Raw genomic sequence first — 18,021 nt, forward strand, 5'->3', positions numbered from 1 at the left:
GGGGCAGGGGACATCAGAAGCAAGTGGCAGGTGGGGGGAGGGAGGTCCGGCAGTTTCATCCCGTGCTGCAAAAAAGAGACTGAGCCAAGACCTGGACACGTCCTTTATTGCAGCTGAAGCAGCAGCATCCCCCGGGCCTGCGCCTCCTTCCCCACAGCCCCAGGCCAGCGCCTGTGGGCAGCGAGCCCCAGGCCCGTCCTTCCCACGCACATCGTCCGGGAGCTCCCGCAGAGCCGGCAGCCGGTCAAGCGCCCTGGCACCGAGACCCTCTGCTCCTGCCACGGGGCCAGCAGGGAGGGGGCTGGGCATCCCTGCCACCCTGTCCAGACAGGAGAAGCCTGTGGGGCCTACCATGTCCAGAGCCTGAGGGCTTGCACCCTTGGGGCCCATGTCACTGTCGTGCTGCCCTCGGCCCTTCCCGTGTCCATTCCCTCTGCTCTGTGCCTGTCTTGGGGCTGTGGCCACAAGCTCAGAGGAGCCGGCCCAGGAGCTGGGTGCGAGGGCCACGGGCCTGCCCGCCAGGCAGTGTCACAAAGCCGAGCTTCCCGTAGAAATTCAGCTGGTGGTGCTGCGCGGTGCTCACCTCGCAGAACACGCCCCGGGACCCTGCAGGGAAAGCAGGCATCACGGTCACTGCGGTCACAGGCCAGGCTGGGCCCGGTTGGGCTGGGCAGTGTGCGGGACCCTGGTCCTGCTGGTCAGAACATGGGCCGGAGCCGAGCCAGGGGCTGCACTGGGAGTGGCGGGGCCAGATAACAAGGTGCCCTGGCCCCAGCCTGGTCTGGCCTCCCCTGCCCCACGCTCCTTGACCACGGGCACAGGCTGTCTTCTGGAAAGGTGCCCCGTGGCTGTGAGCCCTGCCCAACCCCAGCCCCACACCTGGGCATGGCCCCCTTCCCAGCCCTGGCCCAGGCCCCGCCGCCCCCGTCCCTGTGCAGGGCATGCTGTGTCCCACACCCAGGGGTCAGGACTCACCGCTGGCGCGGAGAGCGCTGAGCAGGGCGATGGCCAGGCCGCGGGCAGCACCTGGGTCCCGCACACGTGGCGCGGTGCCCAGCTGCACCAGCGAGGGAAAGCGCTGCAGTACAGCTGGGGGCACAGCCAGCGGCTCTGCCTGGAAGGACATCACCGCCTCCCCCACGGTGCCCTGCGGCACGGACAGCAGTCAGTCAGGGTCCAGGGAAGTCCCCCCATCCCTCAGTCACAGCAGGCCCAGCCCCTGCTCCAGGCAGGATCAGCCCCTTCCTAAACCGTCCAGACACATCCGGGGTGACTATATTGTGTGGCTACGACACTAGACACGGGGTTTGTCTGGGCTGATTTGGACAGGGCTGATACCGTCTCAGGCCAGGGTTGGACTGGATGTGACCCATGGAGGTCCCTGCCAGTCCCACAGCTCTGGGACTCTAAGATTATAAATCTGTCTTAATCTCCGGTCTGCCAGCCACAGGCCCGTGCCCTGCTGTCTGCAGCAGTGGAAGGAAGGTGTTTTCCCTCCTCTGTCAGGAAACCTTCTGCCTTCTGGACACTGCTGTCGAGTCCCCGCTTAGGCACCTTCCCCGCCACCCGCATCTCCCGGACCCGGCAGGGCCTCACCTGCGCAGCGGCGCCGTCCGGGGTGCGGGGGTACTTGAGCCGCATGGTGGGCAGCCAGATGTGCTCACGCTGCTGCAGGAAGCTCTGGGCATGGAGGGCGCCGGCTGCATACCCGCAGGGCCCTGCCGTGTCCTCCAGCACGAACGTGTACTCGGGGCTCAGCCGCAGGAAGCTGCCCAGAAGCCTGTCAGCCAGGGCAAGAGCATAGCTGGGCCACGGGCACTGCACTGGCCTGCCCCCATGATGGCACCCCTTCTCCTGGGCCAGTGACAGCAGCCACACAAACCCCCGGGACACAGCACCCCTGGACCCGCACCCCAGCACCACCCACCGGCATGTCACAGTACAACGGGTATGCCAGCCTCATCCTGGTCCCTGTGGCCAGTGCAGCAGCACGTGAGGGGCACGCCGTGGGCACCCGTCCCTTACCAGTCCCCCAGGAGGTCCGGATGCGCTGCCAACGTCTCCGCAGCATCAGGGCCACACTCCACCCCCTCCTGGCACAGCCAGTACAGCTCGTCCTGCAAGACCCAGGCACAGCTCAGAATCGACCCCGCCGTCCCCAGGTACCCCCAGCCCTGCCCATCTCCCTCATTCCTGCCTCCCAGCTCTGCTGGTGCCCCTCACTCCTGACCTGCAACCCCCCAGCTGTTCCCATTTGGCCGTGGGTTGCCAGGCCCTGCATGAGATGAGCTTGCTGGGCTTCTGCTCTGCCCCAGCGCACACTTGCTCCTGCCTGCGCACCAACCGGCAGGTGCCTGGATGGGATGGCCATGCCTGGGCTACAGGACTGACCTGTCCCTGGACCCAGGCCAGGACTGGGCCAGGCAGCATGTGTGGAGGTCTCCCAGCCTGGCTTGGGGGTGCTTGGGCTTCGCTTGCCCAGGCTGCTGCCCATCAGCAAGTCTCTATAGCACAGATTAGCATATATGCAGATTATTTTATGGAGCAGCCACCTGTGGCACCCACCTGGTCCTGTGGCAGCAGGGGCCGGAGGGTGTAGTGCTGGCTGGAGGGCACGAGTGGGGGCGGGTAGTGGAAGAGCTCGCAGCCGTTCCCCACGGGCAGCAGTGCCTGCAATGCAGTCTCCGTCACCGCACTGCAGGCACTGCCCATCTTTGCCCAGCAAAGCCCTTTCCCCATGGCACCAAGGTGGAGGAATTGCCCCCCTGGGCCACCAAGCAAGGTGGGGGTGCTGGGAGCAGAACCCAGGTGTCCTGCACCCCTCGATGCACAGTGCCCCTGCCCCGGTGGATGGACGCTCACCTGCAGCTCCCCCGAGAGGCCGCCGCGGCGCACCCAGGGCTCCGCATCCCTGGCCAGGGCGAGGGCCGCGGCACTGCTCTGGCACCCTGGGGGAGGCACACAGCAGTGAGTCTGCACCTGCCATGACCCAGGGCCTCGCCTGCGGCATGGGGGACACGGGGCCCTGACTTGGCACTGTCTGTCCCCATGCCCCAGCTCCTGCCAGGGCATGGCGGCTGCACCCCGGCACTGGCTCATGGGGCAGCATCGACCTCCATGCTGGGCCCCAGCACTGCCAGCTGAGCCAGCCAAGGGTACCGGAGCCTCTGGCATGCCACGGCCCTGATGCCAGCCCAGCAGGGTGGGGGGTGCCCCTACGTACAGCGAAAGCAGCTCCTCCACGTGCCCTGCGGGTTGGGGTCAGCAAGGATGCGGCCGTCTGCAAGAGGAGTAACACGGGACGGTCGCAGAGCAGGGATCAGAGGGCCAGGATGTCAGCACAGACCCTGCCTCTGCCTGCTCCTGAGCCGCTGCACCCAGGGGGCACGGCATGGGCCTCACCAGGAGGCAAGAGCGTGGAGGGAGGCACATGCCCTGCTGGCGTGAGGGTGGGGTGCACATACCCCGGTGGGGTACAAGGGTAGGGGCCATGTACCAAGCTGGAAACTGAGGGTGCTCGGGGGGGGGGCACATAGCCAGCAAGGGGGGACAAGGGTGTGGGGGCTGGACGCACCCAGCCAGAGGGCAAAGGCGTGGGCGGCCAGCACGACGGTGCGCAGGTCCCAGAGGTAGCGGTGCAGGTCATAGCACAGGGCGCGGCTGGCGCAGCTCACGAAGCGCCCGTGCAGGCAGCAGATGCGGGTGCAGAGCTGCTGGAAGGCCTGGGCCCGGTGCTGCCACTGCTCCTCCTGCCGGGGCAGCGCGAGCAGGGCAGTTAGGGGCAGCCCTGGGCCTGCAAGGAGCTCTCTGCCCCCCGACACATCCACACCAGCCCCACTCACCAGGCCGGCGTCGCTGGCTCTGCCTGGGGCACGGGCGCCGTAGCAGTTGGCCTGGAGCCAGCGGAAGTGCTGCAGGAGCTGGGTGGCCTGTGCCCCATGTGCGTAGGGCAGGTAGAAGAGCTCCACCAGCAGCCGCAGCTCCTCCAGCCCCAGCCCCTTCGCCGGGCTACTCTCCGCCTGCGCCCAGGGGGGATCTGAGCCAGCATCGATGCCGTTGGCCAGGGGCAGCGTGGGGCTCAGCTCAGTGCCGACACCATCAGCCACGAGCACCGCGGGGCTCTGGATGGCATTGGTTACATGGGCACCGGGCTGTGCAGTGTCCAGGCTGGTGCTGGCCCCACTGGCCGCGGGCACTGGGGGGCTCTGGCAGCTGTTGGCCGCGCTGGCCCTGGGTGATGCAGGGTCTGCATCGGTGCTGCCAGCCACAGGCACTGTGGGGCTCCATCGGGCGTTGGCCCCGGTACCACGGGGCGTCGAGAGGCCTGGGGTGGTCGGCACCTGGGCTGTGGGGGGTGGCACAGGTGCCTCAGGGGCCGTGTCCTCATCCCTGCCCATGGGTGCAGCCCCGTCCTGCCCAGCGTTGCTGTCCCCGGGCCCTGCAGCCCTCTGCAGCACCCTGCTCTTGCTGTGCAGCCGCGGTGCTGGCGCCGGCTCTCTGCCTCCCGCTGCTGCGCTCAGGGGCTGTGGGTGGCTCCAGCTCTCGCTGCTGGGACCTGGCTCTGGTTCAGGCGCCATCTCCTCAGGGCTGCCCGCTGCACGGGGAGAGCACAGAGCAGCTTGCGGCACAAGGGCACGTGGGGGGCAGAGGTTGCCCCATGGCGAGATGTGTCCCCAAACACCCTGGCGCGTGTGGCCCAGCCTATGGCCGCTTCCCCTGCTGCCATTGCCTGTGTGGTCATCTCTGACCCAGGGGCCGAGCCAGATCCTCAGCCCTGCCCCTGCCGGTGCACCTGGCACCAGCACAGGCCCCGGAGGCAGGAGCAGGTCCTGCTGGTGCCCCCGCTCCCCTGGGCCCCAGCAGGCAGGGGGACAAGCGGGGGCAGGGGGGAAGGGAGGCAGGGCTGGTGCAGACAGGGCTGCGTGATACTGTGCTGTCCCGTGCCCATCCCATTGCGATGCCGGCCACAGCAGCCTGGGCTCCCAAAATGCCCCCCTGGAACAACCCTGGCCCCAACCATACTGTGTGCCCCGCCCCCCCGCGCAGCACACGGCCCCAGCCATGCACACATCCCATGGCCCACGTGTGCCCAGCCCTGCCCAGGCTCCTCGTGACCCAGGTCCTCTGGCTGCCATGGTGTGGACGCGGCCCCCGGTACCTGGATCCGACACCTGTTGGCGGATCTCTGCCTCCCAGTCACGCAGGGCCTGGTCCAGGGCCTCCTGCAGGCTGTAGCTCGGCTCCTCCCGGGGCTCTGCTGCAGCACCTTCGTCTGGGAGGAGAGGGGGACGGTCACTCCCGGGACACTGCAGCACCTGTTGCTCAGCACCCACCCAGCGTCAGCGGGCAGACACAATCCCCATAGCAAGTGGGGCTGGCAGGGACCTGCAGGGTCACATCCAGTCCCAGCCCTGTCCAAACCAGCCTAGACAAACCCTGGGTCCAGCAGGACACAATCACCCCTGACAGCCCCAAACATTGCATCCCACAGCCCCAGGATACCGGGGGGTTGTGGGCACTGCAGAGAGCCCAGGCCCAGGCCGTGCCCCCACTGCAGAGGAAACGGAAACGCCCCAGTCCAGACCAGTGTGACCAGGGGGAAATCCCTTCCTGCTCCAGAGCACGGGCATCCCTGCTCCTGGATCCTCCCTGCCCAGCCTCTCCTTGACCCCTCCAGTGCTGGAGACCCCCAGCCCTAGCGGCTACCCAAGGAAAAGCCGTTTCCTGACATCTCAACCCAGCTGTGGGTGGGGCTGGGGGCCAGGGTGGGGAGACCTCCTCCACGCTCACCCTGGGGCCCTGCAGGCAGAGGGGGTCCCTGGCAGGCGCAGCCAGGCAGGCCAGGAGCTGGGTCCCCGGTGCAGAGGAGGCCATGCTAGTACCTGTGCGCGCGCCGTGTCCCTGCCGGCTGCAGCGCAGCCACGTGCCGAGTGTGTGCAGGGGCACATAGTTGGCCTGGAGTTCGCCATTGGGGTTGAGCAGGAGCCCGCGAAGCCGGGACATGAGCCCAGGGGAGCGGCCCGTGAAGGGGCCCAGGAAGATGCGGTGACAGTCGTAGTCGTTGGCATAGAGGTTGTCCCAGATGACAGGGCTGCGGCCCAGGACGCCCTCCACCTCCTCCAGGAGTGCCGGCGACAGCTCCCGTGACACCACCTTGGGGCCTGTCCCGGCCCAGCATGCACATGTACATAAATCCATGCAGGGCACATGCATGCATGGGCACCAACCACAGACACACCATCCACACAGGCACAGGTATGCATGGGCACACAAGGACACACACAAGGACATGTATAAGCATGGACATGTTCCCAAGGGCGGGTGCAGGTAGACACCGACCATCATAAGCAGACACAGATGCACACGCATGGCGCACACCCACACCAGCAGGGGCACACGCATGTTCAAGAGCACACAGACAAGGGGTGGGGTTGAGAGACAGGGTGCTGGAAGGGGCCAGGCCCCCATGGCCACTCTACTCCATGGGCTGGAGCCCATAGCCAGCGCCAGCTCAGGGCACCCACGGGCCTGCACAAGCCTGCAGGAAGCAGCTGGGGGCAGGGGGCCCATGTCCACACCGGGGTCCCGCTGGCTCCCAAACACCAGCCTGGGACCAGCACCCTATGCTCCTGTCCCATCCTTGTGGGCGCTCACCTGTCCAGATGATGCCGATGCCCGGCAGCAGCTCCTGGCCCAGGGTCAGCAGGTAGTGGGAGCGGCTGGGGCTGGGGGAGCAGAGTGCGCTGCAGTACTCTACATGAGAGAGCACGGGGGCCTGTCAGGGGACACGGGGCGTGCGGGCAGGGCGAATGGGTGAAACTGCACCCTGCTGCAGTGTCAGAGCGGCCGAGGGGCGTCTGGTGTTGGGCTGTACTGGAGGACAGCAGCACTGGGGCATACTGGACACTGGTGGGATACTGGGGGTACTGGTAGAGCAGTGGGGCCAGGGTTGAGCTCGGGCATGTTGGGCACTGGGGGTGCTGGTGGGGCAGTGGTTGGGCACTGGGGCATGCTGGGTGTTGGCAGGGCAGAGGGGCTGGGGACACCAGGTGCTGGGCACTGAGGGTGCTAGCAGGGCAGTGGGGCTGGAGTTAGGGGGTGCTGGTGGGGCAGTGGGGCCAGGGCTGGGAACGCTGGGGGTGCTGGCGGGGCAACGGATCTGGGGTTGGGGACACTGCAGGGTGCAGGGCAGTGGGCCCGGGGTTCGGAGGGCAGAGCAGGCCGGGAGGGGGGCACTGCCCGGGCACCGGCCTCACCTGTGGGGCAGAAGAGGAAGACGGGCGGCTGCCCCAGCGCCCGGTATGCCTCGTTGGCCACAGCAGCCTGGGCCTGGGCCAGCGAGGGGAAGATGGTGCGGTCGGCCTGGCACAGGCCAGGGTCGATGTCGTCAAAGAGCAACGCGAAGGAGCTGCACCCGGCTGCTGCCACCTGTGAGACACACTGCGGTCAGGCCCCCGTGGTGCTGCCTGGTCTCTCCCCGTGCTCGACTCCCCCTCCAGCAGCACCCATGGCCATGGGCATCCAGCGGCCAGGCTGCCAGTGCCTGGCGTCCCTGGCAGTCTTGGGCTCCCTGCCCAGGGCCAGCGGGGCTTGGTGCTGGGCCGGGTATGGCCCCATGGAGGGTCTGGTGTGGCCAAATGTCTGCCTGAGACAGGAGCCAGCAGCAGCCCCCGCTGCTCCCAGCATCTCCTGCCTGCCTGGAACAGCAAATGTCTCCGCAGCCTGGGACCAAGGGGAGTTTGTGCACTTTCATGCACACCCTCACACCACCTCCCTCCTGGGCACTCAGAATCACACATGCTTTTGCACCAGGACATGGCTGGGCACTCACACTCACGTGTCCCTTGCACCAGGGCAGGGAAGGAACGGCCCACGGTACCTGCCTGAGTTTGCGCTGCAGCAGGAGCCGGTCACTGGCGCTGGAGAACACCATGTCCTGCCCCGCGGAGATGGCAAAGACAAGCTCCACACCCTGCTCCTGTGCGGCCGTGGCGAGTGATGCCAGCTGGGCTGGGGACCACGGTGGGGCCGTGAGGGCAGAGCACAGGGCCCAGCAGACCGCCTGCCCCCCGGCACAGCCCTCTGGCTCCCACCCCTAGTCCTGGAACAGGCCCCGGCCCCAGCCCTGGCCCTGGCATGGGGCCCGGGGCCCAGGGCCCAGAGGAGCCGGTACCTGCCTCGTGCTCCGTGTAGGGTTCCCGCCAGAGCAGCCGGTGTTTCAGCTCATCCTTGGGCGCGTACATATAGCAGTTCAGCCCCCAGCGCTTGAGCCTGCGGCAAGGGCATAACATCACCGCGGGCACTGCGCCGTCTCCTTGGGCACGGGTACAGCCAGGCCACCAGGGAGACGGAGGTCCCCAGGCCTGCTAGCCCCCCACCGGGCCAGTGCAATGCAGCCCCCCGGCCTGGCAGCTCCACCGGACGCTGGCATCTGGGCTTGTGTGTGGGCCTCCACCCAGCCAAGCAGCTGGGCCACAGGGCCAAGGCCTGCGCTCCCTGGTGATGATGACTGCGCACAGCCTCTGAGCCCACGGCACCGGTCCAGCCCCACCTGGCTCAGGACCTGCGTGGGGATGACCCAGCGTGCCGGACACGATGACTGGCCATGCCAATCCGACTGGCGCTGCATGTGGGTGCTGCACAGCTGGGCCTTGCCGCACCATCCCATCGCTGCCCGGGGCCGGTGCCAGCATCTGTCTGCAGAGCCCCGGCAGACCCTGAGCTGTGCCTGCAGGCAGCAGCTGGGGACACGCTGGGGCCACAGCCCCACACGCTGCCAGGTGGGAGCAGGCTTGTGCCCATCCTGGCAGGGGTTGGGTCGGCCAGGGGCTGTTCTCTGCCTGCCCTGACCAAGCGCAACCCAGCCGTGGTCCTGATCCAGAGGCTGCACTCGCCTCTGGCCTGTCTCCCCCCACCGCTCCTGCTCCCTTCACCCTCACCCTGCCTCCACAGCAGCACGTACCTAGTGGTGTCTGCAGCAACTCTGACCCCTTTCCAGAGGCACCACTTGCCTGGGTGCAGCCCCCAACACACACGTGCACACTTACATGTGCACACACATGCATGGCAGGCCCAGCCAGCAGCCCAGGCCCTGGGGGAGGCATCTCTGGGCTCCAGTGCCCGCCATGCTCATTGCTCTGCCCACCTCTGTGGGCTTCTGTGGTGGGGACAGATCAGATCCCCAATGGGCAACACCAGCAGGAGTGTGTCCATGGCATGGGCCTCTCACCAGGCAGCAAAGGCAGGCGGTGGGGCCCTCAGGTTGGGGGCCAGCTCCAGCGGTGGCTTTGCCCGGCCTTGGTCTCTGGGCACTGGCACAGCCCTCCCCATGCTGCCATCAGGACGCCACAGACCTGCCCCTGTAGATGCTGCACAAAACCTGGGACCTAGCACGTGGCAGATGCATGGACCTGTCCCAGGGGCCCCCACCCATCTTCCTGGAGCACCCGCTCTCCATTGCAGAACCCAGCCCAGGCTCAGCATCCAGCCACGGTCCCAGAGGTGACAGTGACTGGCCAAGACCCTCTGGCTTGGGCCTCCCAGGGAGGTGTTCACAGCCTGGTCACACCGTGGCTGCCATTCCCATGCCCCTCCCAAAGCTACTGCAACACCCCCCCACCCTGCAGTGACCAGGATCACCCCCGTCTCCGTGAGCAGCTCCCCACATCTGCAGCATGGCCAGTAGCAGCCCCACAGCTGCAGCGCACTGCTGCCCCTGCTGAGCACTGTGGGGACCAGGACCTGGGGCGGATGGTCTCACAGGACCCTGTTGCACCCCCAGCTCTCGGGGGTCCATGCTTGAGGGTGGCTTCCCCTCTCCAGTGGGAGGACACCCACCCCCTACCCTGGGGGCTCCCAGCCCATCAACCCCCTCCTCAGCCCACCCTGATGTTGCAGGCCTCAGCCTCAACTCCATCAGCTCCCTTATGCTCCTGCCCCCTTTTCCTCCTGCGCGCTCCACGGTGCCATGTGGTGGTGCCATCAACCATCAGCCACGTGCCTCACCAGAGATGGCTCCTGGTATGGCACAGGGTGGCCCTCCTGCTCCCGGCTGTCCCAGCACCAGAGACCCAGCAGGCTGAGCGACTAGCGACGCCACCGTGGCCGTTCCTGTCCAGGGCCCAGCCCTGGGTGCTGGCACCAGGGCTGCATGCTCTGGCAGGGGCCACATCTGGCTGGGGATGTGGGCCAGCCACGAGGTTGAAGCCCGGCTGGGCCTGGTGGCAGCAACTTGCAGGCTTCCACGTCAGCGCACTGCAGGGTCTGGGCCCAGTGGGGCTCCCGGCTCCACCACCCACGCTCACGCTGGGAAACCCTGGCCCCTTGGCACCACCCGAGCCAGTGAAGGCACCATGGCGGGATGCTTCAGTTCTGGCATACGACTGGGCTGGATGCACACCCGGCCACCCAGCCCCCAAACTGCTCTGCCTCTCAGCCCACACTGTAAGGTGCCCCTTGGTTCTCCTGTGCCCAGGCCGGTGCTTTGCCCACACCCATGCAGCTGGGGGGAACTGGGCATGGCTGCATGGGGAGAGAAGATGTAGGGGAAGAACTGGGGAGGGTTTGACTGGAGCGTTGTGCCCTTTTGCTCATGGCAGCAAACCCTGGAGGAGGCAGGGAGGGTGAATGGACACACGCAGCAGCAGGCAGCTCGAGCACCTGTCAGAGCTGCCCGGGAGAAGGCATCTGCCACCGCCTCTGCGCAGGCTCCCGCGGCCCCTCAGTGGAGCGCGCGGACCGGGGCCTCCACACCGGTGCTCAGGGACTTGCCATTGGAAGAGAAGCCTCCTCTGCTCCATGGACCACGGTCTCCCATAGAAGCCTGCGAAGAGAGACGGATAGGACAGGAGTTGGACGTGGGCACATGCAACCCTGCACAAAGCTCCCCCGCCCACGGCTGCTGTCCTGGTGCTGCCCCTCCCGGGAGCCATCTGGTGAGGCACGTGGCTGGCAGCCGAGGGCACCACCACGCAGCACTGAGGAGCCCCGGGCATGGACACACATGGCACCAGGACTGCTTTAAACCCAAAGTGGACAGATGAACAAGCCTGTTAAACTGGTTTAAATCCCCCTGGAACGGTTCAAAAGCATGCCTGGAAAACCGAATACTCTTCTGAATGGGTTCACTGCCAACTGGGTCCATGTGACGCGTGGATACCAGGTGTCACGGGACATGGGTCCAGTCGGTCCTCCAGGCATCCCATGTTGCATTGCTCCTCACTCCCACCCACACACAGCTGCAACAGGCCACTGGTACATGGCAGAGCTGTACGCCTGCCTCTCTGTGCCCTTTAGTGGCACTTTGCGTGAATGAGCTGCCTGGCCAGGCAATGCTCTTCCCAGCACCCAGTGGCATCTGGCCCCATGTGCCTGCAGCCCCTCGCCCTGCGCCCACCAGGCCCCAGGGACCCCAGCACTGGGTCTGACACCACCCTTGCCCGCCTCTTCTGGGGAGAAGGGGAAGCAAAGGGACAAGCCCCAGGGCCCCAAAGGCTGGGCCCAGCCCTGGTGTCAGCCGCTGTCCCTCGTGCACCTGAAACCTGGCCCCTGCCATGATGTGAGGCAGGGACGGGTGCAGGGTGCACTTGGCCCCTTCGATTCCTGCTTCACCCCCAGCAGAAACCCAACCCTGGCTGAGACTTCACAGCTCATCATCTCTCTGCTAAACCCTTCACTCCCCGGGTGCTAAGCACCTTGTCTCCTTTCTAACGGTGCTGGTGCCCCACCAGCCTTGTCTCTGCCGTCCCTGCGGTGCAACACGGCCACTATTCCTCACTCACTCCAGTGAAGCCGTTTGGTTTGGCTTCGCTCTCAAGCTGGATCAGGCAGCGCTGGGCCCCGGCCCGACAGCAAGGCGTTCTCGTTTAAAGAGAAAGGCACGCGGCTCTGTGCAACGATGCACCTCGCACCCCCACCCCAGCCATCAGGGACTGGCGCAAGGGTTACGTGCGTCGCGCCCCGTGCTCCCGGCAAGGCCCGGCATGGGGCAGGCGAGGTGGGTGTTCTGGGGCACCGGGGAGGGTGTCACGTGGGGGCAGCTGGGGGTGTCAGCAGAGCGCAGCGCGGTGCTGCACTGCTCTCCTGGTCTCTCTGCCAGCCTGTTTCAGAGGAGCTGGGTCTCCATGGCAACAGCTCCTTTCCTCCGGGAGCCTCCATCGGCCGAGCACACCCGGGCCTGCGGCTGCCCTGGACGCCGGGGCCTGCTCTCTGCTCCGCGCAGGCGTGCACAGGGCTGACGCTAGACCCAGTGCCACGAGGGCTCAGAGCCGGCCGCCGCCGCTGCCGCCCCGCACGGCTGCCGCTCCCTGTCCCATCCCGTGCCCTCGGGGCGTTGTCAGCCCTGGTGCAGCCCGAGCTCCAGCACGGCTGGGCCGATGAGCCCCGGGCCTCACGGGGGGGGGAGGGCCTCGGGCCCAGAAGCAGAGCCGGGAAGGACCTGTGCGGCTTTCCAAACCTGGGTGGTCCCAGGCACCTTGCAATGATGCACCTACACCAGCTGGGGCCGGGGCCCTGGAGCCACGGGGCCCCGGAGATCGCCCCCTCCCCGGCCACGCGTGCCTTCTCCGGCTCAGCACGGCCCCTGGTGACACCCGGCCTCTGCCACGGAGGCCTGCAGCCCGCAGTGCCCGTGCCACCGCTGTCCAGGCCCGACCGGGGAAGTCCGTCTCCCGCCAGCCACGGCTCCCACGCTCTCTGGGACTGCAGGTCCCCGTCCGTCGCCACGGCGCCGGGGGTCAGTAAGAGCTCCCCCAGGCCTGGCCGGACGCTCCTTCTTGCGGCTGCCCGGGGCGATGAGCGCTGGTTTGCCCGTGCCGCCGTGTCCCGGTCCGTGCCAGCGCTCCCGGCTCGAAGCCCCGTCCCACCCCGAGTCCAGCAGACGCGGTCGCCCCCGCATCGCCCCGAGGTGCGGGGGGCCGCGGGCGCCAGGCTCCTGCTGCTGCTGCCGGGGCGCCGCGGGCGCTGCACGGAGCCAGGCCCAGGCGCGTCCCCGCTTCAGGGGAAGGGGAAACCCTCAGTGCCACCAGCCTGCCCCAGTGCAGCGCGGGGCCGAGACCCCGCGGGGTCGGCGCGGCCCAGGCCCCCCCGTCCTACCTTCCACCACCCCGCACAGCGGGCCCGGCCGCGCCGCCATCCCCGGACCGGCACCGGCACCGGCACCGGCAACGGGATCAGGACCGGGCCCCCCCCCGGGGAGGCGGCGTGTGCGCGTGCGGCCCGTGGGAGCTCGGCGCGGCGGGCCGGGCGTGGCCCTGCGGGTGTGCACGCCCCTTGCACGCGCGAGCCCAGGCTCCGCCCCCCCACCCGCGGCGCCGCCCGGGAGCAGGAAGCGGCAGCGGAGCGGCAGCGGCGGCGGGATGGATCCCCCGGCCAAGGAGGGGCAGCTCTACGTGCAGCACAGCCTCAAGTTCGGGGCCAAGGTCAGCGCGCCCCCCCCACGACACCCCCTCGGCCGAGCTCCGCCCCTCCGGGGCCGCCCCGGGACCGGGACTGGGATCGGGCGTCCGCGTCCTGCCCCTCCCCGCGCTGGGCCGGGGGCTCCGCCACGTGTCCCGGGTGGGCCCCCCCGGCGTTGCCCCCGCCCCGCACGACCCCCCCCCGGTTTGGGGAAGTGGGGCCGGGCGGAGCGGAAGAGCCGCTTCCTCTTCCCTTCCCGTCCCGTCCCGTCCCGGCCGGGCCCGGCGGGGGCGGGGCAGGCAGGGCCGGGGCCGGGTCTGAGCCTTGCGGGTCCCGCAGCGCTGGAAGAAGAGCTGGTTCGTGCTGTACCCGGCCAGCCAGCACGGCGTGGCGCGCCTCGAGTTCTTCGACTGCAAGGACCCCGGGGCGTCGGGCGAGAAGCCGGGCACCAAGCGGCTGGACAAGAAGATCGTGCGTCTGGCCGACTGTGTGAGCGTGGCGCCCGCCGGCGAGAGCGGCCCCAAGGAGGGCACGGCCACCTTCTGCCTGGAGACCAGCGACCGCAGCTACCTCTTCGCCGCCCAGAAGCAGCAGAGCGCGGAGTGGGTGGGGAAGCTGTGTGAGATCGCCTTTGGGGTGAGCACAGAGCGGCCATGAGAGCTGCCTGCACCACCCCCCACCCCGCACTGGGTGCGCGGAGGCCGCGGGGAGCGTGCTATGCCCGGCCCTTCCGCGCAAGGGCTGACCTGCCTGCCGCCGTCTGTGGCGCAGCATCGTCCCATGTGGCCCCTGGCTCACGCTTTCGGCTCTGCTTGTGGTTGGTCCGGAGGCGCCCGCCCCACTCCTGTCAGGCCCGGGCCAGGGCTGCGTGGCACCGGGAGCCCGTGGCCCATCTGGGCGTGGGGAGCGAGGGCATCCCCGGCTGCCCTCACTCTGAGCTGCTCCTGGCCAGGCCCGTGGGGAGTTGGGGCCACAGCCCACCCGTGCACTCGGGGTGCGGTCTGTGAAGGGCTGGGAGCCGTGGGGGGCATGGGGAGCCCTGGAGCTGGAGGGCCCCTGGTGTCGGGTGCTGAGGTCCCTCTCGCTTGCTCGGCAGGGCAATGCAGGCAGCGAGGCCCGGCTGGCGGGCGGGCGTAGCGCAGAGGGCAGCGCTGCAGTGCCTGCCCTGGAGATGGCCGTGAACTCCATCTACTACTCACGGGATGAAGGTAGGGCTGGGCTGCTTGACAGGGTCCTGCAGGGGCAGAGCCCCCACCCCGGGGCACTGCCCCTCGCCCTGGGCTGCGCCTGGTCTCAGGCCCCTGCACCCGCCTTGGGGCACCCTTCGGGTGCTGGCTGTGCCCTTCTGCACAGCGCTGAGGTCGCCAGCCCCCATGACTGCCCCAGCTCCCCCTTTCGCAGTGAACAGCTTCTGGGTGACAATGCAGAGGACAGAGGCGGCTGAGCGCTGTGGGCTGTATGGGACCTACCAGCTGCGGGCGGAGCGTGACGGCCTGGCGCTCTGTGACCCCCAGACGAAGGAGACGCTTTACGAGTGGCCCTACCGGCTGCTCCGGAGATATGGGCGCGACAAGGTGGGTTGCAGGGCAAGGTTTGGGATACCTCGTGAGTGAGAGAGGAGGTTAATAGACTGATGTACCAAGCCCACCGGTCCTGGCTACCCCCCCTGCACTTGCCCCACTCAATGTCCATCTCCATGCTGCACGTGCTTCCCTAACAAGGTGCCACCAAGGCCTTGTGCCAGGGCCCCTGCCTGTCCTCGTGCCCATCTCTGCTGGAAACACCGTGCCCCAGACGCCTCCACGTGACCTCCCTGCCATGTCCACTGGCAGCGCAGTCTCCCTGCGGCTGCTGCCCCCTCCGTCGTTCCCAGCTGCGGCGCAGCCAGGCCCCTTGTGCTGCGTGGCCCTTTCTCACTGTGGACCCTGACTGGGTGGGAGGAAGTGGTCTGGGAGGGAAGCTGTTTATAGCAGCAGCAGCAGCAGCAGCAGCAGTGCGTCTGCTTCCTCCTGCCTTGGCCGGAACCAGGCAGAGGCAGGTCTGCTCCCTGGCGAGGGGCTGGAGCAGCTGGCGGAGGGTGGGCGGGGGCTGACCTGCCTTGCAGGCGCCCGTGTGTGCTCGGGCCCGTCTGCGGGTGGTGGGGCTTGGTGCTGCCCCTCTGCAGGTGGCTCTGCTGGGTGCGCGGGGGCAGCTGGTAGCAGAGCGAGACTCTGACCTGAGTCCCTGCCGGGCAGGTAATGTTTTCCTTTGAAGCGGGGCGGCGCTGCAGGTCTGGCCCTGGCAACTTCACCTTCGAGACCAAGCAGGGGAACGAGATCTTCCGGCTGGTGGAGGCGTCCATCCGGGAGCAGAAGACGCTGGCGGAGGAGCACCGGCAGAGCTGTGACTCGCTGGACTCAGACTGCCCCAGTGTCATGCAGATCCGCAGCACCCTGGCCGACTTGCTGAACCTCGAACTCCCAGCCGAGTGCGATGGCCCTGCAGGCCCCAAGGCAGGGCTGGCTCCCCGGCTCAGTGCTGCTCCAGAGGAGAAGGATGCCCTGAGCCTGCTGAAGGCCCGGAGCCTCCCGGAACCCCCCACGCCGCAGAGCAAGACTGCGCCCACCAGCACACCCCCGCGCTCCCCGCTGCCCAAGGTGCCCCGGCCCGTGCTGCTCTCTGAGGACGTGTCCAGCCTGTACTCGGAGCCCCTGGACTCAGTGAAGGGCCTGCGGCCCAGGCTGGACCCGCTGTACTCGGACCCCATTGACAGCAAACTGGGGGCTGTGGCCAAGGGTCCAGGCCCGGCCATGTACAATCCGGTGCGGCCTGAGGACAGTGTGCCAGAGCCAGGGCCAGGCCCAGGGCCAGCCCCACGCCGCAAGGAACACATCTACGATGAGCCTGAGGGGCGGGCGCCACGACCTCCACCCGACGCCATCTGCATCTACGATGAGGCACGGCTAGTGGGTGAGGCCTGGCGCACTCAGGGCCTGGACGACCGGGATGGCTATGAGTTCCCCTACAACCCCAACTCTGACTACTCGGTGCCGCCCGTCCAGGCCAAGGCAGGTGCCAAGGGCCCCAAGCCCATCCCTGCACCCAAGCCCCAGGCCGCCCTCATCCCCAAGGCCCTCGAGAAGGGCACGGACGCCAGCCGCAGGCGTGTGGGCCCTGGTCCTGACAGGGCCGGCATCCGCCCCGGCCTCAACAGCAGCAACAACAACAACAAGGAGGTGCTGTACAGCCATGTCCTGAAGCCCCCGCGGGGGCCGCGCCCGGAGTTGTGCGTGGATGACGACAGCCTAACACCTGTGTATGAGGACCTGGGGGAGATCTGACCAGCCCTGGAGCTGGGCTGGCTGTGCCCCTGTAGGGGGGCAGGGGTCCAAACTGAGGGGCTGGGTGGGCACTGACCTGGAGAGCTGTTGTGGGGTGGGGACAGGATGGGGAAGCCGGTGACGGTGCCCACACCACAGGGATGCTCCCTCCCACGTGCTCTGCTGGGAGGGGCTATGGTTACTCAGCTCCTGCTGCCCCGGTTGGGGCTGCCTTGAGGCCCCTCCAGTGCTTGGACTTGGATGTGGGTGGTTTCTCCCTCACAGTATTTTTATAAAGTTTTATTTTGATATTAAAGTCTAACTCTTCAGGCTGGCGGGTCCATGTAGGGTGCACAGGGGGTGAAGCTGGGAAGCTGAGGGCCCTACATGGGGCAAGGGCAACGGTGGCTCCCCCTCCCAGCCTGGGCTGGAAGCAGGTGCCCCAGATGGCCGCTATGGCACGGGGATGGCTGGAGTATAGTTCATAGTTGGTAGGGTTGGAAGGGACTTGAGCAGATATCCAGTCCGACACCCTGCCATCGGCAGGAAAGAGTGCTGTGGTCCAGTGACCCTGGCGAGGTGTCTCTCTAGCCTCCTTTTGAAGACCCCCAGGGTAGGAGCCAGCACCACTTCCCTTGGAAGTTGGTTCCAGATCCTAGCCGCCCTGACCATGAAGTTGCGCCTCCCGATGTCCAGCTTGAATCTACTCTGTCAACTTACGGCCGTTATTCGTCGTTACTCCCAGTAGTGCTCAGGGGAACAGGGACTCCCCCCATGCCTGCTGGTCCCCCTTGAGAGGGTGGGTGCGTCCTGCCCTTGGCTCCACTACAGTTAATGTGACTGGAAGTGACTTCTGCCTCCTCTCACCTCCGTCCAGCGGAGCCTGTCTCCTGCATGAGGGTTGCAGCCCGACAGCGCCCATGGGCCCATGCACCCTCCCCAGCCCGGGACAAGTGCTACGGGGACCTTGCAGGGAGGGGGAAGAGGCCTGAGGCTGGCTGGGCTGTGAGCGCTGTCACTGCAGCAGTGGTGCAGGGCAGGGGCCACGTCCTCGGCTGGCTGCTGTGCTCCCTGCAGCAGGGGCCCCAAGCCCTGCACGGCAGGCTCTGCTCTTCCTCTTTGCTGTGACAGCAGCCCCTGCCCCCACAGCAGGCTGCAGCTTCTCCAGGGCCTGTGACCAGCACCTACTTCCCCTGTGCGCAGGGGCGGCTGCAGCTGCTGCTGCTGCTGATGGCCGGTCTGGGGTGCAGGCCGTGGGCAGGCCTCTGTCCCCTGCTGCTGTTGCCTGGTGGAGCCCTGGTGTTCCTTGGGCTGGTGCCAAGCCCAG

The 18,021-nt window shown here is 67.7% G+C and overlaps 2 protein-coding genes across 13 annotated transcripts; one reads left to right on the forward strand and one right to left on the reverse strand.

The window, feature by feature from the left end:
- Positions 1-90: 90 nt before the first annotated feature.
- On the reverse strand, positions 91-13,225 carry LOC149869950 (protein O-GlcNAcase-like). 12 transcript variants are annotated; one of them, XM_090035199.1, is made up of 17 exons: positions 13,093-13,225; positions 10,771-10,822; positions 8,178-8,271; positions 7,880-8,005; positions 7,257-7,428; positions 6,655-6,753; positions 5,883-6,161; positions 5,159-5,272; positions 3,843-4,594; positions 3,575-3,749; positions 3,224-3,280; positions 2,863-2,948; positions 2,566-2,670; positions 2,026-2,117; positions 1,597-1,780; positions 976-1,147; positions 91-606 (listed from the first exon to the last, which is right to left on the reverse strand). In XM_090035199.1, exons 1-17 carry the CDS (start codon positions 13,130-13,132, stop codon positions 470-472), a joined length of 2,736 nt encoding a protein of 911 aa, XP_089891325.1. In that variant the 5' UTR covers positions 13,133-13,225; the 3' UTR covers positions 91-469. The 12 variants fall into 12 exon arrangements, with proteins under 12 accessions (XP_089891325.1, XP_089891324.1, XP_089891322.1 ...); XM_090035198.1 differs by having other exon boundaries at positions 7,880-8,010; positions 8,174-8,271; XM_090035196.1 differs by having other exon boundaries at positions 7,880-8,010; positions 8,174-8,271; positions 10,660-10,822.
- Positions 13,223-17,024, forward strand: DOK1 (docking protein 1). The gene is made up of 5 exons (XM_090035266.1): positions 13,223-13,418; positions 13,735-14,031; positions 14,492-14,603; positions 14,797-14,969; positions 15,630-17,024. The coding sequence occupies exons 1-5, from the start codon at positions 13,356-13,358 to the stop codon at positions 16,713-16,715; spliced, it is 1,731 nt and encodes a 576-aa protein (XP_089891392.1). The 5' UTR covers positions 13,223-13,355; the 3' UTR covers positions 16,716-17,024.
- The last annotated feature ends 997 nt before the right edge of the window (positions 17,025-18,021 follow it).

Source organism: Crocodylus siamensis, chromosome 2, assembly GCF_052110815.1.
Source record: "Crocodylus siamensis isolate JL-2025a chromosome 2, ASM5211081v1, whole genome shotgun sequence".
NCBI lineage: Eukaryota > Metazoa > Chordata > Crocodylia > Crocodylidae > Crocodylus > Crocodylus siamensis.